The sequence below is a fragment of the Drosophila obscura genome, unplaced genomic scaffold (assembly GCF_018151105.1).
Source record: "Drosophila obscura isolate BZ-5 IFL unplaced genomic scaffold, ASM1815110v1 contig_4, whole genome shotgun sequence".
In the NCBI taxonomy this organism is placed as follows: Eukaryota; Metazoa; Arthropoda; class Insecta; order Diptera; family Drosophilidae; genus Drosophila; species Drosophila obscura.
The window spans coordinates 4,934,873-4,956,230 of NW_024542828.1; the positions used below are offsets into that span (position 1 = coordinate 4,934,873).

Consider the following 21,358-nt stretch of genomic DNA (forward strand, 5'->3'; position numbering starts at 1 on the left):
CGCAGCGCAAACCAAACTGGAAAACTGGCAAAGCAAAAAAAAGGAAAACTGCCCATAAAGTAGTACTTGACAAATGACGTACTTCCTGTCAGCACACACACACACACGAAAATGCGAATACACTTGCAGCACGGCATAACATTTGTCGCTTATCGGAAATGTATGTATGACAGCAAAAAAAAAGGTCGAGCACTCAAACATTCGCATAAAATTTCGCACATTGTTATACACAATTCAACAATAAAATATTTCATTTATTTGCTGGAATTTATTGAATTTATTTATGAATGCAAATCAAATATTTAACATGAACAAATGGATGAAAGTTTACTTAAATTAAATGTTGTTGAATGCAAACAACTTAAATGGGAGATAGTTTTGTTGTTAAATTTAATCAAATTACAGCTGGAAAAGCTATGAGACTTTAAATATTTGATGCATTTTTACGAAACCTTTTAACCAAGTAAATATCATATTTCCAGCCCATTTTTGCAATGGAAATATATTTATTCAGACCCTTTTTCCCTCTACCTTTTTTGCATGAAAATCATGTAGTTTATTCATAAATCAAAGCAAACACCTTTCAATTGCTGACATAAGCTTCACACATTTGAGTACAACTGTCTAGAATAATAGAATTAGCTTATAGCATAAATGAAACAGCTTTTCCACACTGGCTTACCAATTTTAATTATCTGAAATGATTTTCCTCGTTACCTTTTTTCTCATATCGAAATCTGTGAAAGCCATTTAAAAAACCAAATTAAATGTAGCATATTCAATGAGAATTATATTTATTGTTTGTGAAGCGTAGCTTTTTTTCAAAGACTAATTATGTGGAAATTGCTTAACATAATTGCGAATACAAATGTGCTAATTAAACAATTTTCATTTGGAATAATCAGCACAATTGCATTTGTAATTTTATCAATGCTTTTTCTGCGCTCTGTTGTTGCTCTCTCTCTTGAGGGTCTACGATCCCACACTCAGATCGGTTTTCATCAGATAATTCACGCGAGCCTTTTGTTTGGGTGTCAGCTGAAAGAACTTTGTAACAAATCGGTTTAATTCCCGTTGTGTATGCAGTGGAGGCCACTGACTATTGTAGCAGAAGATGCTGCAAGGGAAAAACAATGTATAGAATATACTTTCGAGGATTTTGGATGTTTACCTACCGCCTTAATATAAACTGATTGATAGCCTTAGATTGACTAGTTATAAAGAATTGCATTTCACGGTGGAATTGCCTGTCGTACTTCTCCTTTGCCTCCAAATATCTCACATAGCAATTCAGATCGCTGTTTGCAGAGGAACATTAAATTAAATAAATAAAAGATTTGTGGAACTTACTAGGAGAACGACTTAATGTTGTAGCTGGGGTGTTGACTGACATCCGCCTCGTCCTTGAAATGTCTTTGACGCAGCACCCAGTCTTCGTGGTCCAGCTGAGTGGTATCCATATACCGCCTACTCGTGGTGCTCTGCCTGAACACACTGGACATGGATTTGCTGAGTGAGTGCTCCACTTCCGTTTTCAAACCAGAGACACGGGCCATGTCCACGGACTTTGGTGTTCGATGTACGGGTATGGTGTGTCCTCGCAGGGCAGAGGCAGCCGACTTGTTTGACATCAAACTGAGACCACCCACACTGCCACGACTCTCGCGATGCGAGGGCCTACGCTCAAAATCATCGGCCGACATACTGGCAATTTTTCCTGTATTCTTTGTGTATTAATAAAAAAGTTAAGCCACTTTGTGCCGTCCTGAGATATTCTCCCAGGCACACTTCTCATTGATTGTTTAATTTATAAAAAAAATAAAAACACTTAAATCGATACGAGTATTATTCGAATATCCTTATTGCCAGTAATTCATCATTGGCGGATGCCTCTTAGCAGCGGGTGTTAATTAATAATATGCGTAGAAGAAGAAAAACTGACTACGAAATTTCGTCCCTGATTTACCCGCAGAGATATCTGGAATTGAAAGTGCGGCAGCATGCAGCGTGGGCTCTTTATTGACGGAGCCATCCACATTGGCATTTCAAAAATCATGCATTAATTTTTAATTTCAACAATCAGGCGCACACTGGAGGCTGTACGTAAAAAATGCAAAAAATGCTGTAAAAATATTGCACACAATTAACGACAGCAGGAGCAGAGCGAAAAAAATCAACGTCAAAATCATTCCACACATTTTTGCCCCATTAAATATGTATTCACGCGTTTAATTTCATTTTGCGGGCAATATGATGGAGCAGAACAGCACAGAACAGAGCCATGTCAGAGCCCGACCACAAAAGTGGCTCATTGAGAGGCACACAGAACCAGGACCAGAGCCAGAACCAGGACAGACTCCACTCCATGCCAAATGTTTACCAGGCAAAAACATGGCCACAAATGTTGAGTCTATTAACCAAAAGCCCCACCAGATGCCTGATGCCTGATGCCTGGGCACGTGTGCAATGAAAACAAACGAGCCCATTATTGTTACACTTTCTTTGACTCACCACAGCCCATTAACGATGTGTTGTGGTCTCAAGATGCCGCTCATAGACGGGCCTTGAACTTTGACCAGTCAATGGGCCAGGCCATCTGAATTGAACTCTAATTGTACATAATGAATTGCACACATTAGGTCAACGAACAGACCTGCGAGAGAGAATGCGACAGAGTGGCTAATGGAAATGCAATGAACTATTTATGAGCAGAGGGCCAGGCACTTACTCTAGAGAATGCCAGCAATTGAGTGGCCAAAGTTTGATCACGAACACAAATTATTAAAGCAGGGCAGCAGCACCTGAATTCCCTTTAAATTCTCCTGGCTTTGGGCCAGGCTGGCAACTCCCCTGAACAAAACACTGACTAAAATGTTAACAGCAAATCCAATTTATTACATCGAACGGCCAGGCCAGGCCGGTCCAATGTGCCGATGGACATTAATTAGCAGGCCGGACACGTAAAAGGTATTAAGTGCAAACTCAATTGACCAAAAAGGTCGGTTGGGGGGGTATGGCTATTCCGATCAAATTTAATGACACACCGCAGGCCAAAGCAGTTGGCAAAACCATCCAAGGCAGTGGAAATAAATCACAAATTTTTTGCTGCCACTTTAAGCTCTGTTCTGGTGGCTTTAAAGTGCATTTAATGCAAATGTCCGTCAAACAATAAAACAAAACCCACAACGAAAGCTGTGGATAATCAATGCAAATGTAAACGAAATTAAATGAAATATGCTAGGGGATTACGAGTGTAATTAAACACAATTCTGCCAATCGTCAGTGACCAAAGTTATTCGGAAAAAAAAAAAAACAAATGGTTTAACCTGCAGTGTGGAGTGCATATCGGAATGTGCTTTGAAATCCATTAAGGTATTAAGTTCACTTTCCACTTGTGCTGAATATTAATAAAATATATTGTTTTTTCAATGGCAAAGTAAAACAATTTCACTTATGCGACAGATATTTCATTTTGTCACATAAATGCATGGAAAGCCCCTCAACATCAATGTCGCCCAAGCCCCCACACAAATTCTCATATGTATTATCTGTGTCAAACACACACCCACACAACTACACAGCTCCAGCTGGACAAATGTTTGAACAGCTCAACGGAGCAGTTGGTCATCAGGCATCTGGCAACTGGTTTGGGAGACATTTTGGAATCTGGCTTGGGTCCATGGACAAGTCAAGTTTTAATTTATTTGATAACTGGAAAATTGCACACCTTCTCGAGTAGAAGAATAAAGATGACTTTTGTATATAGTTTCGCAGGCAATTAATTTCAACAATGGAGTCGGTCGTAGCTCTCTCTCGTAGCCATTATTCACGTCAGGGCGAACATATTTTAATTTGATGAAGACCTAATAGTGTTCAGCAGCATATGTGCGGTGCCCTTTGCAGAACTTGTGCAGGAAGGGGATAACTTTGAATGCAAATGAGTTTGCATATTGCGAGTCTGAAAAACTTCAAGTTGAACAACAGACATACACACACACAACAAATGCAGGGGGCGATTCCCATGGGGATTTACTCCCCAAGCAAGCATCTGCCGAGATTCTAGGATATAAAAGTTAGCCCGTTTCGTGGCGAAATCATTTGAAGGAACAACACAAAACGCCTGGCATTCCCACTGAGTCATCAGGTTAATTCAATTTGAGTTGTAAGCAAATTTTGCACAAATTAAATGCATAAACTTTTGCCATTGACATAGACATACCCGCACACCACACACACACCACACACACACACACACATAAAGAGAGAGTCAGAGCAATAAATTTCAGAAAAGTGTTTATGTAAACGACTCTGATGCTGATTGTGTCAGTAGAGAGAGTGCCGTGCCAGAGTGAGAAAGACCCATCGTATCGTATCGTATCGTATCGTCTGGTTGCACTCTGTCACCAGGGAAGCGGAACATAAAGCCGATTTTTTCGCCTGGAAAATGGCAAAGCGATAATAAATCTTCCGCTCGAAACAAATCACAGCAATTCCATTATATACACATTTAATGATGTTGAGGCGGCAGAATGCCATTTCTATGGCGAATCCCAAATCCAAAATCCAAATCCCGAGCCAACGAGCCAGAGACAATTACTTGCAGCCCGCGAGCAATTTGTACGACTTCTTCTTCCTCTTCTTACGTCGCCGACAATGGCTGTGTGAAGCTGTGAGTTTTCAGCGAATGGTCGGACGGTTGGTCGTTCGCCACGCCGCCTGCAACATGGCCAGCAAGTTGTTAAAATAATCACAAGAAATGGCATTGCACAAGGGAACACAGCGATGAACAGGGACAAAGTTTGTGCAGCCTTTTTGCTATTGCTATTATTTTTAATTAGCGAAATTTCTTTATGCATTGACACTGGCCGCCTGCCTGCCAGAGGAAAAGGTAGTGGAAAGCGTTTCATTAATTAGTGCGCACAGCCGCAAAGTATGCAGCTGTAGCCTGGCATTTCCTTTGCCTCAGCCACACACATACTCGTACATTGGGGAGCAGAAGCACAGGAAAGGAGTGCTGCCACATATACCTACCTACTCTTATATGTGGACACTAAACTTTTTGCCACCTGCATTGCCTCAGAGCGTCATCACCTTTGCTTTATATTAACCCATAAATCTGCCACGAAATAGAAAAGCAGCAGCAGCGGAAAGGTGCGAGTTCTTCCCCACTCAATCCCTGGGGAGACAGCTGCTTATTAGCTTTGACATTCGAGTGCAATGCACTCCTCCTACAGCCAGAGAGCCAGAGAGGTGTGTTTCGCTTGATGGCTAGCAATCTTCATTTTTATCAACAAAATGTACATATTTTTCGTTTCTTTTTACTGCCACATGAAGCGAGAACGTGGAGCAACAGCCCGAGGACTGACATAATTTATTAGAGGTTTCCATGCAATTTTTAAAGTTATGCCAAAAAAGTTTACCTTTCTCCTTTGTTTTGATGACCTGGACCCCCCACACCGCACCCATTGGCTGTCAGCGAAGCATTTTGTGTCTGGTCTGTGTGTTCGCCTTTGCAGCGGTGGAAATTGTTGGCCAAACAACACTTTTGACTCCTGACCATTATGGGACATGGTTTTAAGGTGGAACTTCAGTACTTTGACTCCTCCAAAAATATGGGTCACCCTTTTACTGCTGTGGCTGCGGCTGCGGCTGCGGCTGTGGCAGCCCATAACCTCAAGCAACGACGCATCGAATAGCTGGCTAACTATACACCAAAAAAAAACAAGAAGAATATCATAAAACTTTTCAACTTTTCCAATTCACTAAATTGACAAAAAGGAAGGGAAGAGAGAGAGCACAGAGGGAGAGAGAGAGAGGAAGAGACAGATAGCTGTGGCTCTGGACCCTGTCCGAAATGCCACGCTCACGTTGCGATGTTGACCGCATCACGCTCCAGAGCATAAAGCAATTACAGCATCGTGCATGGAATCCAGGAATCCATCGACACGCACCTCCTGAAGGCACTTTGATTTATGAAATTTGCCGAGCATCAACCCAGGGACTCACGACACCGTAGAACAGCAGCAGCAGCAGCACCAGCAGCAGCCACTCAGCCAAAGGGTTTTTGTGGCAGCAGCAGCAGCAGCGGAGAGAAACGGATAAGAAGATTTGATTTTGCGCCAGTCATTGACTTTGGCTAACCAACTTTCTGACACTCACGGCTCCCTTCTCCACACTTCCACCCTACCCACACGTGTGCGTGTGTGTGTGTGCGGAGTACCTGCAGTCAATTGAATAGAAGAGAACTGAGCCCTCATTGCGCGGCTGCACTTTCGAAAGGAAACTCTCAGTGAAAAACTTTGCAGCTGCTGCTGCAGCTGCAGCTGGCTGTCCTCATCCTCATCTGCTTTGTGGCTCTGGCAAAAGTAGCTTAGACTGTCGTCGACATACAGAAAACTTCAGTCAGAGGCAACGGCTTAAATCTTGTCAATTGCCATTTTCGTATGGGGGCTTTCATCTAGTTTGTTGTACGCTCTTCTCTACATTTTTCTTTTTCTATTTTTCGTACATTTTTGTGTGTGTTTTCTCTCTGTTTAGGTAACAAGTGACAATAAAGTTTTTAGTTTTTGGCTGAGAGTGCGTGACGGGTTTCTGCCATTAGCAAAAAGTTAGGCAGAACTTTTTCTGGTTTATAGAGACACAGAGCAGAGAGCAGAGGGAGAAAGCGGGGGCAAACCATAGTGTTAATGAAGCTATAATGAGGCTGAGGCTTTGCAAAGTTGCGCCATGATGTACGTAGTACAGCCCAAGAATAACTGCAAACGAGTGGCATTTTTTCAAGGCCCTTCTTAAAGGCAAAGGCATAGCCTTGATAGTTGTTCAACGAAATTGGTTTTCTTTTTAGGCGGAGAGGCAAACAACAGGGCCACCACCAACACTAATCACAAGTGCCCAATCATCTTTATGGCTCGAGTCAAACACAAACACAAAAAAACAAAAACACAAACCCAAACACACTGTTGTCGATGTCGATGCCGATGTCGATGGCAGGACCTCCGCAAAGATTGCTGCCATCAAAGCCGCTGAAATTCGTTTGTTTGAAAGAAATTCACTTGCGATTGTTGTGCAGAGCAGTGTGTGTGTGGCTGGTGCCACCACAATCAATGCAGCAACAACAAGAATATGGGATTGTCGGAGTGGCAGCAAGAACCTACAGCAGCCAGGATATGGCAAGGATATAGCATGGTGGCATAGGATGCTGAATGCTGGATGCTGTATGCTGGGAGGTGTGGCACCCAGGCAGTGTGCGCACCGAGCAGTGAAATACCCGTGAAAGCCGCAGCACACCGGCACACAGAGCCGCAGAGTCAGAGCTAAGTAAAGGAACAAAACTGTAGAACACTCTCATCCGTATGTGTGTGTGTGTGTGTGTGCCCTCTGTGGTGGTGGCATGGCGCAAAGGTGCAAAGCATTGGGATAAACAAAAAACACGTTGCGAGTGAAGCACGAAACAAAAACGCAGCCAACAGGAAACGGAAGCCAACGGAAAAAAAAAACGTTGTAGACAAGCCCCAAACGAAACCCAATCGAATATACAAAAAAAAAAAATAATAATAAAAAGGAAGAAAATGCTAATTTTGTTTCGCTTTTTTGTGCGTTGTGTGCGCGCCATGAAACCCCAAAGAGTAGCGCAGACTTGGCCAGCAAATTGAGCCAAAAACATGTCTATCCATATGGCTATATGGCTGCGATTGCGAGTACGAGTATATGGCACGTAAAGTAAAAGTATCTATAATCCATTAGATGCGGCGAAATCAGCTCAGACAAGCGGCAGAATCAATTGCTGGCACTTGAAACATGAATAAATGGCTTTTAAAACAGACATCGGAAATAAATTAAATTATAAAAATCCCCAAGCAATGCCGGGGGATTTGTTTATCGTAAAAACTTACCCAAAATGTTTCGTGTGCAGGAACCCTTAAAATTGTTATTTATTTATTTTACAAACATTTTCTATAACGATGCTGTATGTTAAGCCATTCCTTTTGGCCCCTTGCAAGGCCTTGAGGGCATAATCTCAACTAATTTACTTTTTCCGTTTTTCCAGTTGCCACACAAAACCGAAAAACCGAAAAACAAGCAAACGAAACGACTGAAAATGTAGCTAGAAAACTGTTAATGCCATGCCGGAAAAGCAGCAGCAGCAGCGAGCGAATCCCTTACACTGGTTATGCATTTAGTTTAGTCTAGAGTTTGGCACTCGGACATGCCAAAGCCAAATGCCAATTACCACGAAAATGCCATTGAGTAAGCCATTTAAATGCAAGAGGGCAAACAGAGCCGAACCGAGCAGAGCAGAGCAGAAGCAGACCAAACCAGACCAGACAGAGGAGCGGCGCTCCTCCGCCGTTGGGGGCATTCGGCGCGTTGGAAATTAGTTAATGCCGCCATTAGTGTTCAGCGCATTTGCTTAACTCGACTTGACTGCCGCCACTACAACCTGGTAACGTGGCCCAAACACGCATACCTCGAGTACCCACCCCTTAGGTTGTGTGTCTGAAATCCCTGCGAAACTGTAGTTAACGTTAACCTCTCCTCCGGTTAAATGAATGACTGAGGAGGGGGCACACGGCTAATGCTCACAGCTTGAGCAAAGCTGATTAATAAGTTGGGCAAACTGTTTCCAATATTTAATGCCCCAGTGTCAATTGCATTTAATCCGTTTACACTTCAGCCGGGAATACTCGTACTCGTACTCGTACAGGTAGAGGTACCAGCAGCAAACAAATGAGAGGTTACGAGGGGAAGCATTCAAACAGATTACCAACTGGAAAGTCGTGTGTGGGCAAAACCGGAAAAACGGGGAGTTGGTGGATTGGGGATGAGGTTTTGAGGGTGGTAGGTGGTGAAGACCGACCACGGTAAGTACGGGTCTGCTAACAAATGCACGAATGATAAAAACTAAACATGTCCGTGACTCTCTGTGGGTGGTCCTTTATTCTCTCGTTGCCCAGAATATTGTTATTGTCCCCGGTTGCTGGTTGATGGCTTTTTGAGCGTGCCTGGGGCTAAATTTAAGCATTTGCACTAAACACAATAAGGGTAGGTAGGGGTGGGAATATATATGTAGTCCCTGAACTTTTCTAAAGGTATTATCTGATTTTTCTCATTTTTTAAATTATTGTTTTTTTATTTAAGAGAACTTTTCTGACTCTAGAATAAAGCCGATTCTGCTGAACAAAGCAGTGCATTTTTAACAGTGCATTTTGGGACACAATGTTACACGAATGTACATTACGTTACATTAACACTAACGTTGTAGAAGAAAGTTTTAACAGTCACTTTCCGCGCTATAAAATGCAAGGACTTTGGCAACACGCTGTTAGTCTTTGGCATCATGTTAAGTGTTGGCAGCATGTTTTTATTAAATTGGCAACATGTTATTTTTTGGGCAGCATAATTTAAAAAAATTGGCAACATGCTAAGTTGTTGGCAACATGTTATATCGTTGGCAGCATGCTGTTAGTCTTTGGCAACGTGTTAAGTTGTTGGCAACATGTTTTTGCAACTCTGGAACAGCAATAACAGACACCTGCTATGTTAGCTTAACAGTTGTAGCGCAACAGTGAAAGCATAACAGAGCAAGCAGTGCACTGCTTCAAAGATGGCGGTTAAATTTCTATTATTTTTATTATCTTTAAAAAATTGGCACTGCCAGCTGTTTATTTCTCAAAGCTCTGATTGACGAGCCCTGCACTCCTCACATTCGCAGAGAGTATTGGCGTGGCACTTGGCATACCGTAAACGGGATACAGAGGCGCAAATGCGTTGATGCCAAAAGCATGGATCTCCTCCTCGTTGATATTTCCGCGCGGAGTGTGTATGCATTCCTCATATGTGGGTGCAGCTAAGGGATGTGGTAACATAAGTACAGGAATTATTATAAAGTCTGTTTTGCACTCACATAAATCATTCCCTTGGCTGGGCGTCAAATCGTTGGGCACAGCCCCCAGGGCCGTGATCACAGGCAACTCATCTGCGGGGCCATCATAGCGAGCACTTCGTCGTGGTGGCTGCTGGACAACAATCCCCGATACGGCCAGGGGCATGGTGCCAATCGTCACGGGCATAACCATCAGCTGCTCCTCGCGGAGGCTCTTGACCAGCGCCTCCACCTCCACCTGGTAGGCAATCTGAATGAGATTGCTCAGCTCCACGCAGGTGGGTGGCGTCGCAGGTACGGGCAGGTCAATGGTCAGGGAGCGGGTGCACTGCTTCAGCACGGAGTCTCCCTTCGCTCTGGAGATGATGATGCGTTCGACGCGTGCGTGATCCGGACTGAGGCTGAAGTAGCGGATGAGCATCACCAGGGAGAGACGCAGCTGGGAGACGGCCACACTGGTGTTGTTCACCACCACAACGGTGACGGGTATCTTCTGTCCAGGCACATAGCCCGCCTGGGGCAGATTCAGCTCCAGCTTCAGCGGATCCGTCTTGCAGGGACCGCAGCAGAAGGTGCGATACCCCTCGCTGTGTGCCGCCAACTGGGGAAGGGGCAGGAGAAAATGAATTTCTCCGTCACTAAAATCATGACTTCTTACCCGCAGCTGTGGGGTCTCAAAGTTCAGATCCATCATCTTGAGCACTGTGAATCCCGTGGTATAGGCCTGATCGTATTTCCAGGGTCGAATGAGCAGGACTTTCACTATGTATCGTATGCAGCCGTAGCGACCCTCGAAGGAGGAAGGACACTGGTAGGGCAGCTGGCAGGAAAAATCATAGTTATGCACGCCAGCCTCTATGCTGTGTCTGTTGTTGTCTATCGAAGGAGACAGAGAGAGAGAGAGAGATGTAAATGTATCTAGTTTTATTGGATTTAATGACTCACTTTGCTCGGACCCCACCAGATAGGTATTGGACGATAGATAGTCTTCTCTGCCAGCATACTGCTTAGTGGATCCCAGACTCTTCTCACTCCACTTGGTGATGGAGTAGCCAACTACCTTGAGCAAGATAGCTACAAAGAGAGAGGGCAGAGAGAAGAGAGATTAAGTATTTATCTTGAGAATTAATTTAAAAACTGTGGAGAGAGAGAGAGATAGATTAAAGTAGTTCTAATCTTAACTATGTTACCAAACCCTCAAAATGAACTCAATTGAGTGCAAATTTCCTCAATTTATGTAACATATATATTCAAATTTATGTATGTCTTAAGTTCTTTCCATTAATCTGGGAAGTTCCCCCATTTGCTAAAGCGAAAAGTATTTCCGTTCTAATCTTATAGTTTTGTATATTCCTTTTTGGCGACTTATCAATCAACTTCACACATTCCCCAGACCAAAAGAATTCCACAATTAAAGCCAATGTCGTCATAAAAATACATATACCTCGCGGGTACATACTATATACCCGTATCGTTATCGGGGAAATATTTATAATGCCCTTACTAATCAGAACTAAAATAAAACAACTGAATTGAGACACCTTTCAGTGCAAAGAACACTCCCAAATGGGGGAAACTACTCCTAATCCCACTCGTATATCTAACTAATTTATTGATAGATCTTTAATGTACCTTGAACTTCCTTTGGTTTGTCGGACTTGAGTGTTACACTGCCACCCACCAGCTGTCCGGCATAGAAGGTGCCAAATCTATTATTATCGAAGCTGATCTCACACGTAACAACCATTTTTCTTGATGTTACCGAACCGCGCGCCACTCACTCGAATCAACCAACAGCCTGCGACTAAATTAAATGCACAACTTCTGGACAGGCAGGGTCGTGGTGGCTGGTCGTGGTGCCTCGACCACCTCCTAAGATAAGCGATAAGACCTCTATAGCCGAAGGCGCGAATCGTACTTCTGAGCACGATATGTGACCGTTTGAGAGTGCTCGCATCGGGCATGAAAATTGGTATAAGAGTTTGAAAACTACGCAAATTGTGAGCATTGGGAGGTAAACGACTGGAGAAGTGGATGTTTGGTTTGCTATCGCATTTGAGAAGTTAGGCCTTGGCCCTGGACATGTTTCTCAAGAATCTTTCATGTTTTAAGTGATTTTGATAAGAATTTAGCATTAAAGTAAATGTGGAGGCATATCTTTTAAAGAACAGAGTGGAAGTGCGTACCCAGAACATAGATGAAGGGTGATAGGGAACACAATATTGTGATATTTACCATACAACTTTAAGGGCTTTTTTAATAGTTTCGGATCGTAAAAGTTGCAGAGTTCTAAACACAAAATCACAGCCACATTTTTCGCGACTTAAATGCCTCTAACACCATCTTATTACTGTCCTCTTTTCACGCCGTATAACTCATAATTATACCCTGACGATATAGAGTTATATCTGTAGAAATGTAAGCTGATTTCGCAATAAACTTAAACCTGTAGCTACAATTTGTATACATTTTATATGGCTAGTAATAATCTTTATTTTAATCGTTTATTTTTATTTTTTTATTTACATAGTTCGCTGCATATACAAATTATTTAATTTATACTTTTAATGCGTCGCTTTCTCTTAGTTTCGTTGTTCCCTTTTCAAAGCCAAGTCCCCTTATCCTTGTCCGCATCCGCAGCTGGATTCACAAATGCCCTTTCGGCCATATAGTTCTGCGTCCAATCGGATGGGGCTGGAGCCGTGGGACTGGGTATATCGAAGACCGGATAGAGCGGCTGGTAGACGCTGCCATCGGGATTGAGAGTATTTGGTTGTACTGGCTCTGGATCGTCGTCTGTGTCGTTTGTGTTGCCGGTAGAGGCAGCAGATCGCATATGGATGGCCTCCTGATAGTTGGGAGGAGCTGAAATGGCAAGTGGAACCATTAAAACTCATTCCAAAAATTGTGTTTTCTTGTAGAAAGAACTCACGTATATCCTCATCCACAGCCCAGGGACTGGCGGGATTTGCTGGCGGAGCTGAGGCCAATCCCTGAACATCAAGTGGCTGCTGTGGCAGGCCGCGTGGCTGAATGTGAACGTGCTGCGACAGGGGCACACTGCCAATGGTCAGTGGCACGCTCACCTGCTCGTCGGTGTGGCAACCCTTGACCTTGGCCTGCACCTCCACCTGGTAGGCGATCTGTATGAGGCCGCACAGATTGAAGCACGTCGGCGGCGTGGCAGGAACCCTCAGCTCATAGTTGAACAGCTTCTTGCAGTTCCTTGGCACGGGATCTCCCTTGACGGTGGTCAGGATGTACCGCTCGGAAGTGGAGTTCGGCATCGATGGCGGCTTGCTGTGATACGTGACCAACATGACGAGGGTGAGCATCAGCTGCTCCACTGGAATGTGGCTGTCGTTGGTCACCAGCACGCTCAGGGGCACACTCTGGCCGGGCACAAAGCCTGTCTGCGGCAGAGTCAGCTGCAGGGCCAGCGGATCCGAGGTGCAGGGCCAGCACCAGTAGGTCTTCGAGGTCTCACTGTGTGCGGGCACCCTCAGCAGGGGACTGTCAAAGTTCAGGTCCATCACTTTGAGTACAGTGAAGCAACGCGTGTAGTTCTGATCGAATTTCCATGGCCTAACCAGCGTGACATTCGTCATGTAGCGCACTCGTCCATGCGTGCCCTCAAAGGAGGAGGGACACTCTGTGGGTATCTGACAGGCAAAGTTGTAGACATGTACGCCCGGTTCAATGGAGCATTGGCCTGGCAAATAAAGGATATTCGTAGTTGTAAATATAACCAGAGAGACAGAGATATCTGTGTGCACTTACTGCTTAAATTGGAGCCCACAAGAAACGTTTTGGATGCTATATAATCCTCACGACCATAGAACGTGCGTCGTGCCTTGCGATCCCTCGAATTGCCTCCCCTCCTCTCGCGCCAACGCGTCTCCGAATATCCATTTATATTCAATGTGACGGCTGCAAAAATGCAAAGGTAAAAAGCCAAATTTAATTCCCATTAATGCCAAATCATTGATTACTTAAAAATAATATTAATCTTATCGCATGCAAATATTTATCAGGCATGAACACTCCTGTATTTGCGCTGGATTTCGCACGTGTACTCGATCAGCTCCGCATAAATAATATGATTCATAGGCGTTGCTCTTGGATCTCTCTGGAGTACAAAAATGTTAGACTGCACTTGAAAATTTCAGCGATAAGATAAGGCCAGCCAAGAGTCGTGAGTCATGAGTGAAACTGAAAAGAAATGGCAGCATACCTTTCACCAGCTTCACTTTGTCCAATTTGAGAGTTACCCTGCCCGTTAGAACTTGGCCCCCGAAATACGTTCCATGGGGATTGTTATCGAACTCGATCTCACAGGTAACAGTCATAATGGGTGTGTGTCCTGGAGTATCTGTATTCGGTATCTGTATCTGCGTATCTTTATTGCCTTGCGGCCAGCACGTAACACAACTGATTTGATTTTAATGCCAGCCTATGTGTATGTTCTTTCCACACAAAATATTTGCTCTCTGCACTCGGTTCTCCCCCGCAGAAGAATTGTTTGTGGCACAACAGCAGCAGCAGCAGCAGCGATAAGAGTGGAGAGGAACCCGCCCGGTTGGCTGCCAGAAACAAACTGAGAATGAAACAAATACTGCGCTGGGGTTATATTCGTACTCGTAATCGTATTCGTATTCGTATTGTATCATATATTGGTAGCCGCAATGGCCAGGCAATTTCTTTATCTTATCTCTGTCACAATTTTGAATTATACTCGTATAAATTTCACACAAAGAGCAACTCTTTCAAGGTGTGCAATCCTTGAGGGGGGGGGTTGTAAATTTGATTTTTCCAATTTTCTTCATTTGAAAATTGGTTTCTTCACTTTTTTTTTCTCCTCGGAATATACTGAGGGGTCTTCCTTCTTCTCTGGCACATATTCTGCCGGATATTCCTGCTTCCCTTTTGCTGCAGTTGTCAAATCAAAAACAGGGTACAAAGGCTTATAGGGCAATTCGCCCCCCAATGGGCCTGCATCTGCTGACATTTGATTGGCCTTCGCTGCATCAGGACGAATGTGCATGGCCTCTGAATAGCTGGGCGGAGCTGTGGTAGATCATCAAAGTTAGCTAGTAAGATGCAAAAACAGAACACATTAAAACTTACCAATTGAGGGATCATCTGCCCAGGGACTATCAGGAGCCGTTGGACCTGCAGCACCTTCCACACATTCCTGGCAATCGCTGGGAGTCAATGTCAAGGCTCCTGGATCTGGCACTAGTGGCTTGTGCTCCTGCGGCTCCTGCGGCAGTGTCTGTCGTACCTGCGCTGACAGGGGCACACCACAGATGGTCACTGGCACATTGAGTGTGGCATTCACATGCATGCCCTTGACTTTGGCCACCACTTCCATCTGGTAGGCAATCTTTATGATGCGACACAGATGGAAGCAGGTGGGCGGTGTGGAGGGCACTTGCAGCTGAAATTCGAATTGCTTTCGGGTGTTTCTCAACACGCCATCGGCCTTCATTTTGACAACTGAGAAGCGCTCCATATTGTGGCCAGCACTCAGGTCGCTGTAGTAAGTGACGATCATGGCCAGGCTCACTTTGAGCTCCTGCACCTTGATGTTGCTGTCATTCGCCACCAGAACGGACAAGGGCACCGTTTGGCCGGGCACAAAGATCGTTTGAGGCAGCGTTAGCACCAGGCTCAAAGGATCCGACTTGAAGGGCCAGAAACCAAAGGTCTTTTCGGACTTTGCCTGCACTGGCACCTGAGTACAAAGTAAATGAAAACTAAGTACATTTTGGCGATGAAAAACTCACATGCTCAACAGAATTATAGGTGAACAAGTCCATGGTTTGCAGCACAGTGAAAGTACGAGAGAACAAGCTGTCGTACTTCCAGGCTTTCACGATATTCACACCAATCCTGTAGCTGATGCGACCAATGTTACCCTCGAACGAGGAGGGACAATGGGCGGGTATTTTACAGGCAAACTGGTAGGTCCTAGTGCCAGGCTCAAGGGTGGACTCTGTGGGAAAAGAAAAGATCCCATTGAAGTGGTCGGACACAAGTATGAATCTCGAATCTTACCAGCGCTAGTACCCGATCCAAAGAGATAGACTTTGCTGGACATATACTTCTCAAATCCATTGTACGACTCCGAGGTGGATTTGTTATTCGAATCCGTGCTGCTCTCCGTCCAATGCGTCTCGGCAAATCCTCTGACCTTCAGGAAAATGCCTGATAAAAGGGGATTGGATTGGGAATCAAATCTGAAGCACTTTTGATAGCTCCCACACTCACCCTTGACTTGTTTCACTGTATCCGTGCTGAGCGTCACCTGGCCAAAAATCGTTTGTCCGGCATAGTAAACCCCATGGGTATTGTTATGAAATAGAATTTGACAAATTATGCCCATGATTCAATGCAATAGATAATGTTGAATTGTAATGGGATTCCAACTGGCTATTGCTTTTCGTTTGACTGTAAGGCTGTGCCTGTGCCCGTGCCCTCTTCGATGGCTAATAGCGAACTGACGTTTGCCGCCCTCTTTCTAGTTCTTTTTGTGCTTTTTTTGGTGGTGTGCTTGAATTATCTTATCAAAGCCATCGTTAATATAATTCTTGGTAAACGAAACAACAAATTTCTTTTACATTGACATTTACGTTCTCGCTTACAGCAACAAACAAAATTGTGCGAAACATTATCGGTGGAGCCCACAATAATGATAAGAATAGGTAATCAAATAGCCGACTCGGGGGGTTTTTTGGTTCCCTACGCGAGCAAGCATCGAGTCATTTGAAGCCGCACCACTTCACTCAACTCAAATAACTGATGAGAGGCACCTGTTTGCCCCGATAAGATAGAAAGCCGCTCAGTAAATGCCCAGCAATGGGCGCATTAAGTCGCGTGGCTTCAATTGAATTTCTTTATTGGATAGATTTCAATAATTTATTACAGCCAAGTGCTCCTATCGATATCCTCGTTGACAAAACCGCCTTCAGTCTGATAGCCTTTTGGTCTCTCAATTGCATTTTCCATTTCTGTGGACAGCTCAAAGACGGCATACAAAGGCGTGTACACAATTTCTGCCGTTTGGTCCTTCTTCTGCGATTTTTTCTTCGACCTGGAGGAGCTTTCCCGCTCCAAACGTATATGTTTGGCCTCGTAGAAATTCGGTGGGGCTATAAAACAGACACAAAGAAAATATCACTAGAATTCAAAGTGAGGAAATTAGTTACTCACTTATGGAAGGATCAGCTGCCCAGGGACTGGGTGGACAAGCTGCCGCATCGACTGCCTCTTCCTCTAACAAAATCAAAGCCTTGGCATCCACTTCTGGTGGCAATGGATCTCCCTCCCAGGTCCTGGGCTGCTTCTGCAGCTGCTTGGTCAGCGGTACGCTGCCTATAGTCACCGGCATATGCACACTCTGCCCCGAATGACAGCCCTTGACCTTGACCTCAGCCTCCACCTGATAGCCGATCTGAATGATGCTGCACAGGTTGAAGCAGGTCGGCGGTGTGGCTGGCACTTGCAGATCAAACGTAAATTGTTTTCGACTATTCTTGGAGACACCCTCGCCCGTCCTCTCGGCCACCACAAAGCGATCCTTGTTGGTGTCCGGACACGGGGGCCGACTGTAGTAGATCACCACCATGGCCAGTCGAACGGTGATCTCCTCCACCTGTATGTGACTGTCATTGGCGACAAGCACACCCATGGGCATGGTTTGTCCTGGCACAAAGCCACCTTGGGGCAGGGAGAGGCGCAGACTCAGTGGCTTCGAGGTGCAGGGAAAACAGCAGTAGGTCCTCTGGGACTCGACTTGAGTGGGCACCTAGAAGGCAGAAGAAATCTGGAATCTAAGGGAGATTTCTGCCCCCAATACTTACACGCAACATCAGGCTCTCCGTATTCAAGTCCATCACTTTGAGCACAGTAAAGCATCGATTGAAGTGCTGATCGAACTTCCAGGGACGTACAAACGTCACATTTACAACGTAACGCACGCGACCATAAGTGCCCTCGAAAGATGAGGGACAGGTCAAGGGTATTTGGCAGGCAAATCGGTATGTTCCAGTGCCAGGTTCAATTTTCACTTCTTAAATCGAGACATTAGACTACAAATTGTTTATTTTGTTTAAGCTTAATTATGATTTTACCTATGCTGGAGCTCGTTCCATGCAGATACGCCTTTGTGGCTAGATAATCCACATGCCCGTTGAACGACGAGCCACTAGATTGATCCCCCGAATCGTATTCGGGATCTGCCCAATGTGTTTCAGCATACCCTTTGATTTGGAGCACCACCGCTAAATATAGACCAGACATTTATCAATGGATTAGTTTGTTAAAGAATTTTTGGCAAGCCACTTAATGCCGTCTGCCACCAAAAGTTCCCCCCACCAAGGCCAGATATGATGATATGACTCACCTTTTACCTGCTTCACCTTATCCGTTTTGATCAGCACCCGACCGGAGATCACCTGCCCGGCATAGTAAATACCCTGGGGATTGTTATTAAACTGTATCTCACAGATAACCATACTGCAGTTTGATTCCAATCGATGATCACGCAACGAGTAAAGTTTGTTTTGTGGCCTTTCTGTATCGTCGTCAACCAGCAAACTGAAGACAAACTGCGAGCATTATTTATATTTTACTTTTTGGCCAACATTCTGTTGTCTGTATTTTGTTTTATCTTATCAAATGCGATAATTATTTCTGTATTTAAAAAGTTAATTTATTATGTTACTGTACAGAAGTATTTACATGTGTAAATGCTGGACATGAAATGATATGAGGAAAAAAGATTGATTATGTCTGCCTGCCGCTGTGGTGCTTCCCGAAGGTTGAGAGATAGCCATAGAAATATATGAACGCACATAATTATCAGGGGGTTGTAATCTCCAAAGTTTGCCCTCACTGAATTGAGTCAATTGAATTTTCACAGAAAATTGTTGGGTGCAAAATTTCCACTCAAAACTCAACTCAACTCTCTCTCTCACTCATTCTCTGATTTTTTTTTCGCACTCCTATGTCGACCATTTTTCTGTGGGCTTTGCAGAGAGTTAGTGGGGGGCGATAAGATAATGCCAAACAAACCCCAGTAAATATTTGTTACGGGTCCGTGCGCATAGGCCTGGCTAAAACCAGAGATAGCCTTCAGTCTACGCTGAGCAACGAGCGTGTGCGGATCGCTCACAAAAATATAAAATAAAAAAAAAAACACCTGATATCTGGAGGCGGAGCAGCTCCATTCGTCGAAATGTCCAAAAACTGCATGATAACATTCGATCAGAATGAGCATGGCACCTACTTCACCGGCCAGGTGATAACCGGAAAAGTGATAGTCAATCTGACAAAGACCAAGAAACTGCGTGGTAAGTGAATCAGAATGGGATGGCATCAGGATCTGTACACCTATCCTTGGCACATTTCATTAACTACAGCCAGGTGGCTGCTGCTTATCTGTTTCGGGGCATATCTTATCGGCTTGGATAATGCAAAACCATTTCTAAAAACCATTAAAATGGCTAATTTAATGATAACCACAGCGTGGAATCTATACATGTCTGATAATTGATGATGCCAGCCATAACAAGCCCACCCCCACTCGGCTGTGTGTGCGTAGGGGGATGTACACACAAAACTGATTTAATTTTGTAGACATTAAACTAAGGAAATGCCAGAGGGTGTTAGTCATTATTTTGGTGTGGGTTTTCTTGTCTTTCAGAAGGTATTAAGTGCAGTGTTTTATATTTATGATAACTTTTTGATTTCTCTACTTTCTTTGCCAGGAATCAAACTCCAACTCAGCGGCTATGCCTTGGCCCAGTGGAGGGTGCGAAGACATGGCAAGGCCATGGCCATACAGAATCCCAAAAAGCGAACCAAACACTTGTACAGTGGACGTGAGGATTATATAGCCTCGACGACCTATCTGATGGGATCGGAGCAGGGCAGCTGCTTCAACATTGATGCGGGCACGTACACCTACACCTTTGCCTGTCCCATACCCAGCCACTGCCCATCGTCCTTCGAGGGGGCCTACGGACACATACGCTACCTGGCAAAGGTCACATTTCTGAAGGCAGGCGCCTCCAATCGCACCCACAATGTGGGCTTCACTGTGCTCAAGCTGCTGGATCTGAATCAGGAGAGCAAGATGCTCCGTGAGCCAGCAAGCAATGAGGCGCTTGAGTACTTCTGCATGTTGCACACACATCCCGTGGAGCTGAAGGTCACACTGCAGCAGCAGGGCTATGTTCCCGGGCAGTTTATGCTGATCCACGCCCAGGTGCGCAACGACTCCAGTTCCGACTGCAAGAAGCTGCTGATTATGATCCACCTGCGGGCCACCTACACGGCGGACCAGCCCTCGCTGCGCACCACCTCCGAGAAGATTATGTTGGTGAAGCGCGAGTGTGGACCCGTGGCCCATCATGCCCAGAAGATCTACACGGAGACGCTGCGCATACCGGCCACGGCGCCCACCTGTGAGCACCTCAGCAAGGTGGTGCGTGTGTCCTATGAGGTGCGTGTGGTGGCCGTCATGAATTGGCTGATGTCCAACCCGAGGGTCGTCATACCCATTACCATTGGCAATGTGCCCCTAACCACAGCGGGTCCTTCGTTCCCGCAGACTCCACTGCCATCGGATTTGCCCTGCACTTCCACCCGAGCCATGGAACTGGCACAAATGGGGCTGGGAGTGGGAGGTGTGAATAATTCTGGCTACGAGCGCAGCGAATCGCTGGAAGATTTCGAGCTGCCAGAGGATGGCGATGATGAGCTGGAAACAGCCGATGAATTTGTCGCCGATTTACGTAGGTCCCACCGAATAAATCCCAAAGTATTTCCATTAATTTTGTATGTTTCTTTAGCCCCTCCCACCTATGAACAGGCCATTTTCATGTCCACCGACATAGCCGACACGGATGCCAATACCGTCAGCGAGGCCTCCCAGTTTACGCCACGTTATCCCGTCTTCGATGTGGATACCTTCCAGACACCAGCACCGAATCCGCCACAGAAGAAGCGACGTCGTCGTCGCCGAAAGCCCGCCGAACCGGGCCAGCAGCAAACAAATCCGGAGAAGCAACAGCTGGAGAAGCAACCAGTCGAGTCTCCCGTGCAGATTTAACGGGGGCGGCTCGACGCTTATCGCGGCAAATCACAACGATATCTTATCTCTGCAGTATTTTGCTTCGTATTTCGGTGTCCCAAGACCCAAGAACTAACCAAACTGTTAACATATATACTACATATATATATATATACCTACAATATATACAAGAGATACCCCCGTTAAATAAACAAACAAGGGAATAAAAGTGTCTGCCACGACTCTGCGATAAAATAATGCTGTCTTCAGACGCGCAGCAACAAATTTAAAGCTTATCGAAGCGTTGAACAAACATTTGTATTATATCAAAATTATTTCACTTTGACCTTTGATTAATACAGAGAATATACAAGCTCCCCATATCGCGCGGATTG

The 21,358-nt window shown here is 44.9% G+C and overlaps 6 protein-coding genes across 6 annotated transcripts; 1 reads left to right on the plus strand and 5 right to left on the minus strand.

Annotated features, from left to right (window-relative positions):
* Positions 1-776: 776 nt before the first annotated feature.
* LOC111073341 lies at positions 777-1,785 on the minus strand. Its single transcript, XM_022365618.2, has 3 exons — positions 1,351-1,785; positions 1,176-1,298; positions 777-1,117 (listed from the first exon to the last, which is right to left on the minus strand). The coding sequence occupies exons 1-3, from the start codon at positions 1,701-1,703 to the stop codon at positions 973-975; spliced, it is 621 nt and encodes a 206-aa protein (XP_022221310.2). The 5' UTR covers positions 1,704-1,785; the 3' UTR covers positions 777-972.
* A 7,362-nt stretch (positions 1,786-9,147) lies between these two features.
* On the minus strand, positions 9,148-11,694 carry LOC111072363 (arrestin domain-containing protein 17). The gene is made up of 5 exons (XM_022364178.2): positions 11,516-11,694; positions 10,829-10,957; positions 10,542-10,759; positions 9,905-10,484; positions 9,148-9,847 (listed from the first exon to the last, which is right to left on the minus strand). The coding sequence occupies exons 1-5, from the start codon at positions 11,628-11,630 to the stop codon at positions 9,663-9,665; spliced, it is 1,227 nt and encodes a 408-aa protein (XP_022219870.2). The 5' UTR covers positions 11,631-11,694; the 3' UTR covers positions 9,148-9,662.
* A 712-nt stretch (positions 11,695-12,406) lies between these two features.
* Positions 12,407-14,485, minus strand: LOC111074316 (arrestin domain-containing protein 2). The gene is made up of 4 exons (XM_022367048.2): positions 14,118-14,485; positions 13,664-13,813; positions 12,816-13,595; positions 12,407-12,748 (listed from the first exon to the last, which is right to left on the minus strand). The coding sequence occupies exons 1-4, from the start codon at positions 14,230-14,232 to the stop codon at positions 12,486-12,488; spliced, it is 1,308 nt and encodes a 435-aa protein (XP_022222740.2). The 5' UTR covers positions 14,233-14,485; the 3' UTR covers positions 12,407-12,485.
* Positions 14,486-14,548: 63 nt separating this feature from the next.
* LOC111074305 (arrestin domain-containing protein 2) lies at positions 14,549-16,325 on the minus strand. Its single transcript, XM_022367038.2, has 5 exons — positions 16,157-16,325; positions 15,944-16,093; positions 15,673-15,881; positions 15,011-15,620; positions 14,549-14,950 (listed from the first exon to the last, which is right to left on the minus strand). The coding sequence occupies exons 1-5, from the start codon at positions 16,269-16,271 to the stop codon at positions 14,706-14,708; spliced, it is 1,329 nt and encodes a 442-aa protein (XP_022222730.2). The 5' UTR covers positions 16,272-16,325; the 3' UTR covers positions 14,549-14,705.
* Positions 16,326-16,772: 447 nt separating this feature from the next.
* On the minus strand, positions 16,773-18,545 carry LOC111072672 (arrestin domain-containing protein 2). Its single transcript, XM_022364681.2, has 5 exons — positions 18,291-18,545; positions 18,019-18,168; positions 17,749-17,957; positions 17,099-17,693; positions 16,773-17,037 (listed from the first exon to the last, which is right to left on the minus strand). The coding sequence occupies exons 1-5, from the start codon at positions 18,400-18,402 to the stop codon at positions 16,808-16,810; spliced, it is 1,296 nt and encodes a 431-aa protein (XP_022220373.2). The 5' UTR covers positions 18,403-18,545; the 3' UTR covers positions 16,773-16,807.
* A 469-nt stretch (positions 18,546-19,014) lies between these two features.
* Positions 19,015-21,139, plus strand: LOC111073706 (arrestin domain-containing protein 17). Its single transcript, XM_022366163.2, has 3 exons — positions 19,015-19,239; positions 19,657-20,685; positions 20,743-21,139. Exons 1-3 carry the CDS (start codon positions 19,125-19,127, stop codon positions 21,000-21,002), a joined length of 1,404 nt encoding a protein of 467 aa, XP_022221855.2. The 5' UTR covers positions 19,015-19,124; the 3' UTR covers positions 21,003-21,139.
* Positions 21,140-21,358: the final 219 nt, after the last annotated feature.

Bases quoted from the DNA above. Each gene is read 5' to 3' on its own strand.
- LOC111073706 (XM_022366163.2), top strand. From the start codon at position 19,125: ATGTCCAAAAACTGCATGATAACATTCGATCAGAATGAGCATGGCACC. The intron at 19,240-19,656 runs GTAAGTGAATCA...TTTCTTTGCCAG, and splicing joins AAAGACCAAGAAACTGCGTG to GAATCAAACTCCAACTCAGC. The intron at 20,686-20,742 runs GTAGGTCCCACC...ATGTTTCTTTAG, and splicing joins TGAATTTGTCGCCGATTTAC to CCCCTCCCACCTATGAACAG.
- LOC111072363 (XM_022364178.2), bottom strand. From the start codon at position 11,630: ATGGTTGTTACGTGTGAGATCAGCTTCGATAATAATAGATTTGGCACC. The intron at 10,958-11,515 runs GTACATTAAAGA...CTCTCTTTGTAG, and splicing joins CAAACCAAAGGAAGTTCAAG to CTATCTTGCTCAAGGTAGTT. The intron at 10,760-10,828 runs GTGAGTCATTAA...CTCCTTCGATAG, and splicing joins TCTGGTGGGGTCCGAGCAAA to ACAACAACAGACACAGCATA.
- LOC111073341 (XM_022365618.2), bottom strand. From the start codon at position 1,703: ATGTCGGCCGATGATTTTGAGCGTAGGCCCTCGCATCGCGAGAGTCGT. The intron at 1,299-1,350 runs GTAAGTTCCACA...CTCTGCAAACAG, and splicing joins AACATTAAGTCGTTCTCCTA to CGATCTGAATTGCTATGTGA. The intron at 1,118-1,175 runs GTAGGTAAACAT...TTTCCCTTGCAG, and splicing joins AATCAGTTTATATTAAGGCG to CATCTTCTGCTACAATAGTC.
- LOC111074305 (XM_022367038.2), bottom strand. From the start codon at position 16,271: ATGGGCATAATTTGTCAAATTCTATTTCATAACAATACCCATGGGGTT. The intron at 15,621-15,672 runs GTGAGTTTTTCA...CTTTGTACTCAG, and splicing joins CCTATAATTCTGTTGAGCAT to GTGCCAGTGCAGGCAAAGTC. The intron at 14,951-15,010 runs GTAAGTTTTAAT...GATCTACCACAG, and splicing joins GGCAGATGATCCCTCAATTG to CTCCGCCCAGCTATTCAGAG.
- LOC111072672 (XM_022364681.2), bottom strand. From the start codon at position 18,402: ATGGTTATCTGTGAGATACAGTTTAATAACAATCCCCAGGGTATTTAC. The intron at 18,169-18,290 runs GTGAGTCATATC...GTCTATATTTAG, and splicing joins TAAGGTGAAGCAGGTAAAAG to CGGTGGTGCTCCAAATCAAA. The intron at 17,958-18,018 runs GTAAAATCATAA...TCTCGATTTAAG, and splicing joins TGGAACGAGCTCCAGCATAG to AAGTGAAAATTGAACCTGGC.
- LOC111074316 (XM_022367048.2), bottom strand. From the start codon at position 14,232: ATGACTGTTACCTGTGAGATCGAGTTCGATAACAATCCCCATGGAACG. The intron at 13,596-13,663 runs GTAAGTGCACAC...TTTATTTGCCAG, and splicing joins TGTGGGCTCCAATTTAAGCA to GCCAATGCTCCATTGAACCG. The intron at 12,749-12,815 runs GTGAGTTCTTTC...TTGCCATTTCAG, and splicing joins GGCTGTGGATGAGGATATAC to CTCCTCCCAACTATCAGGAG.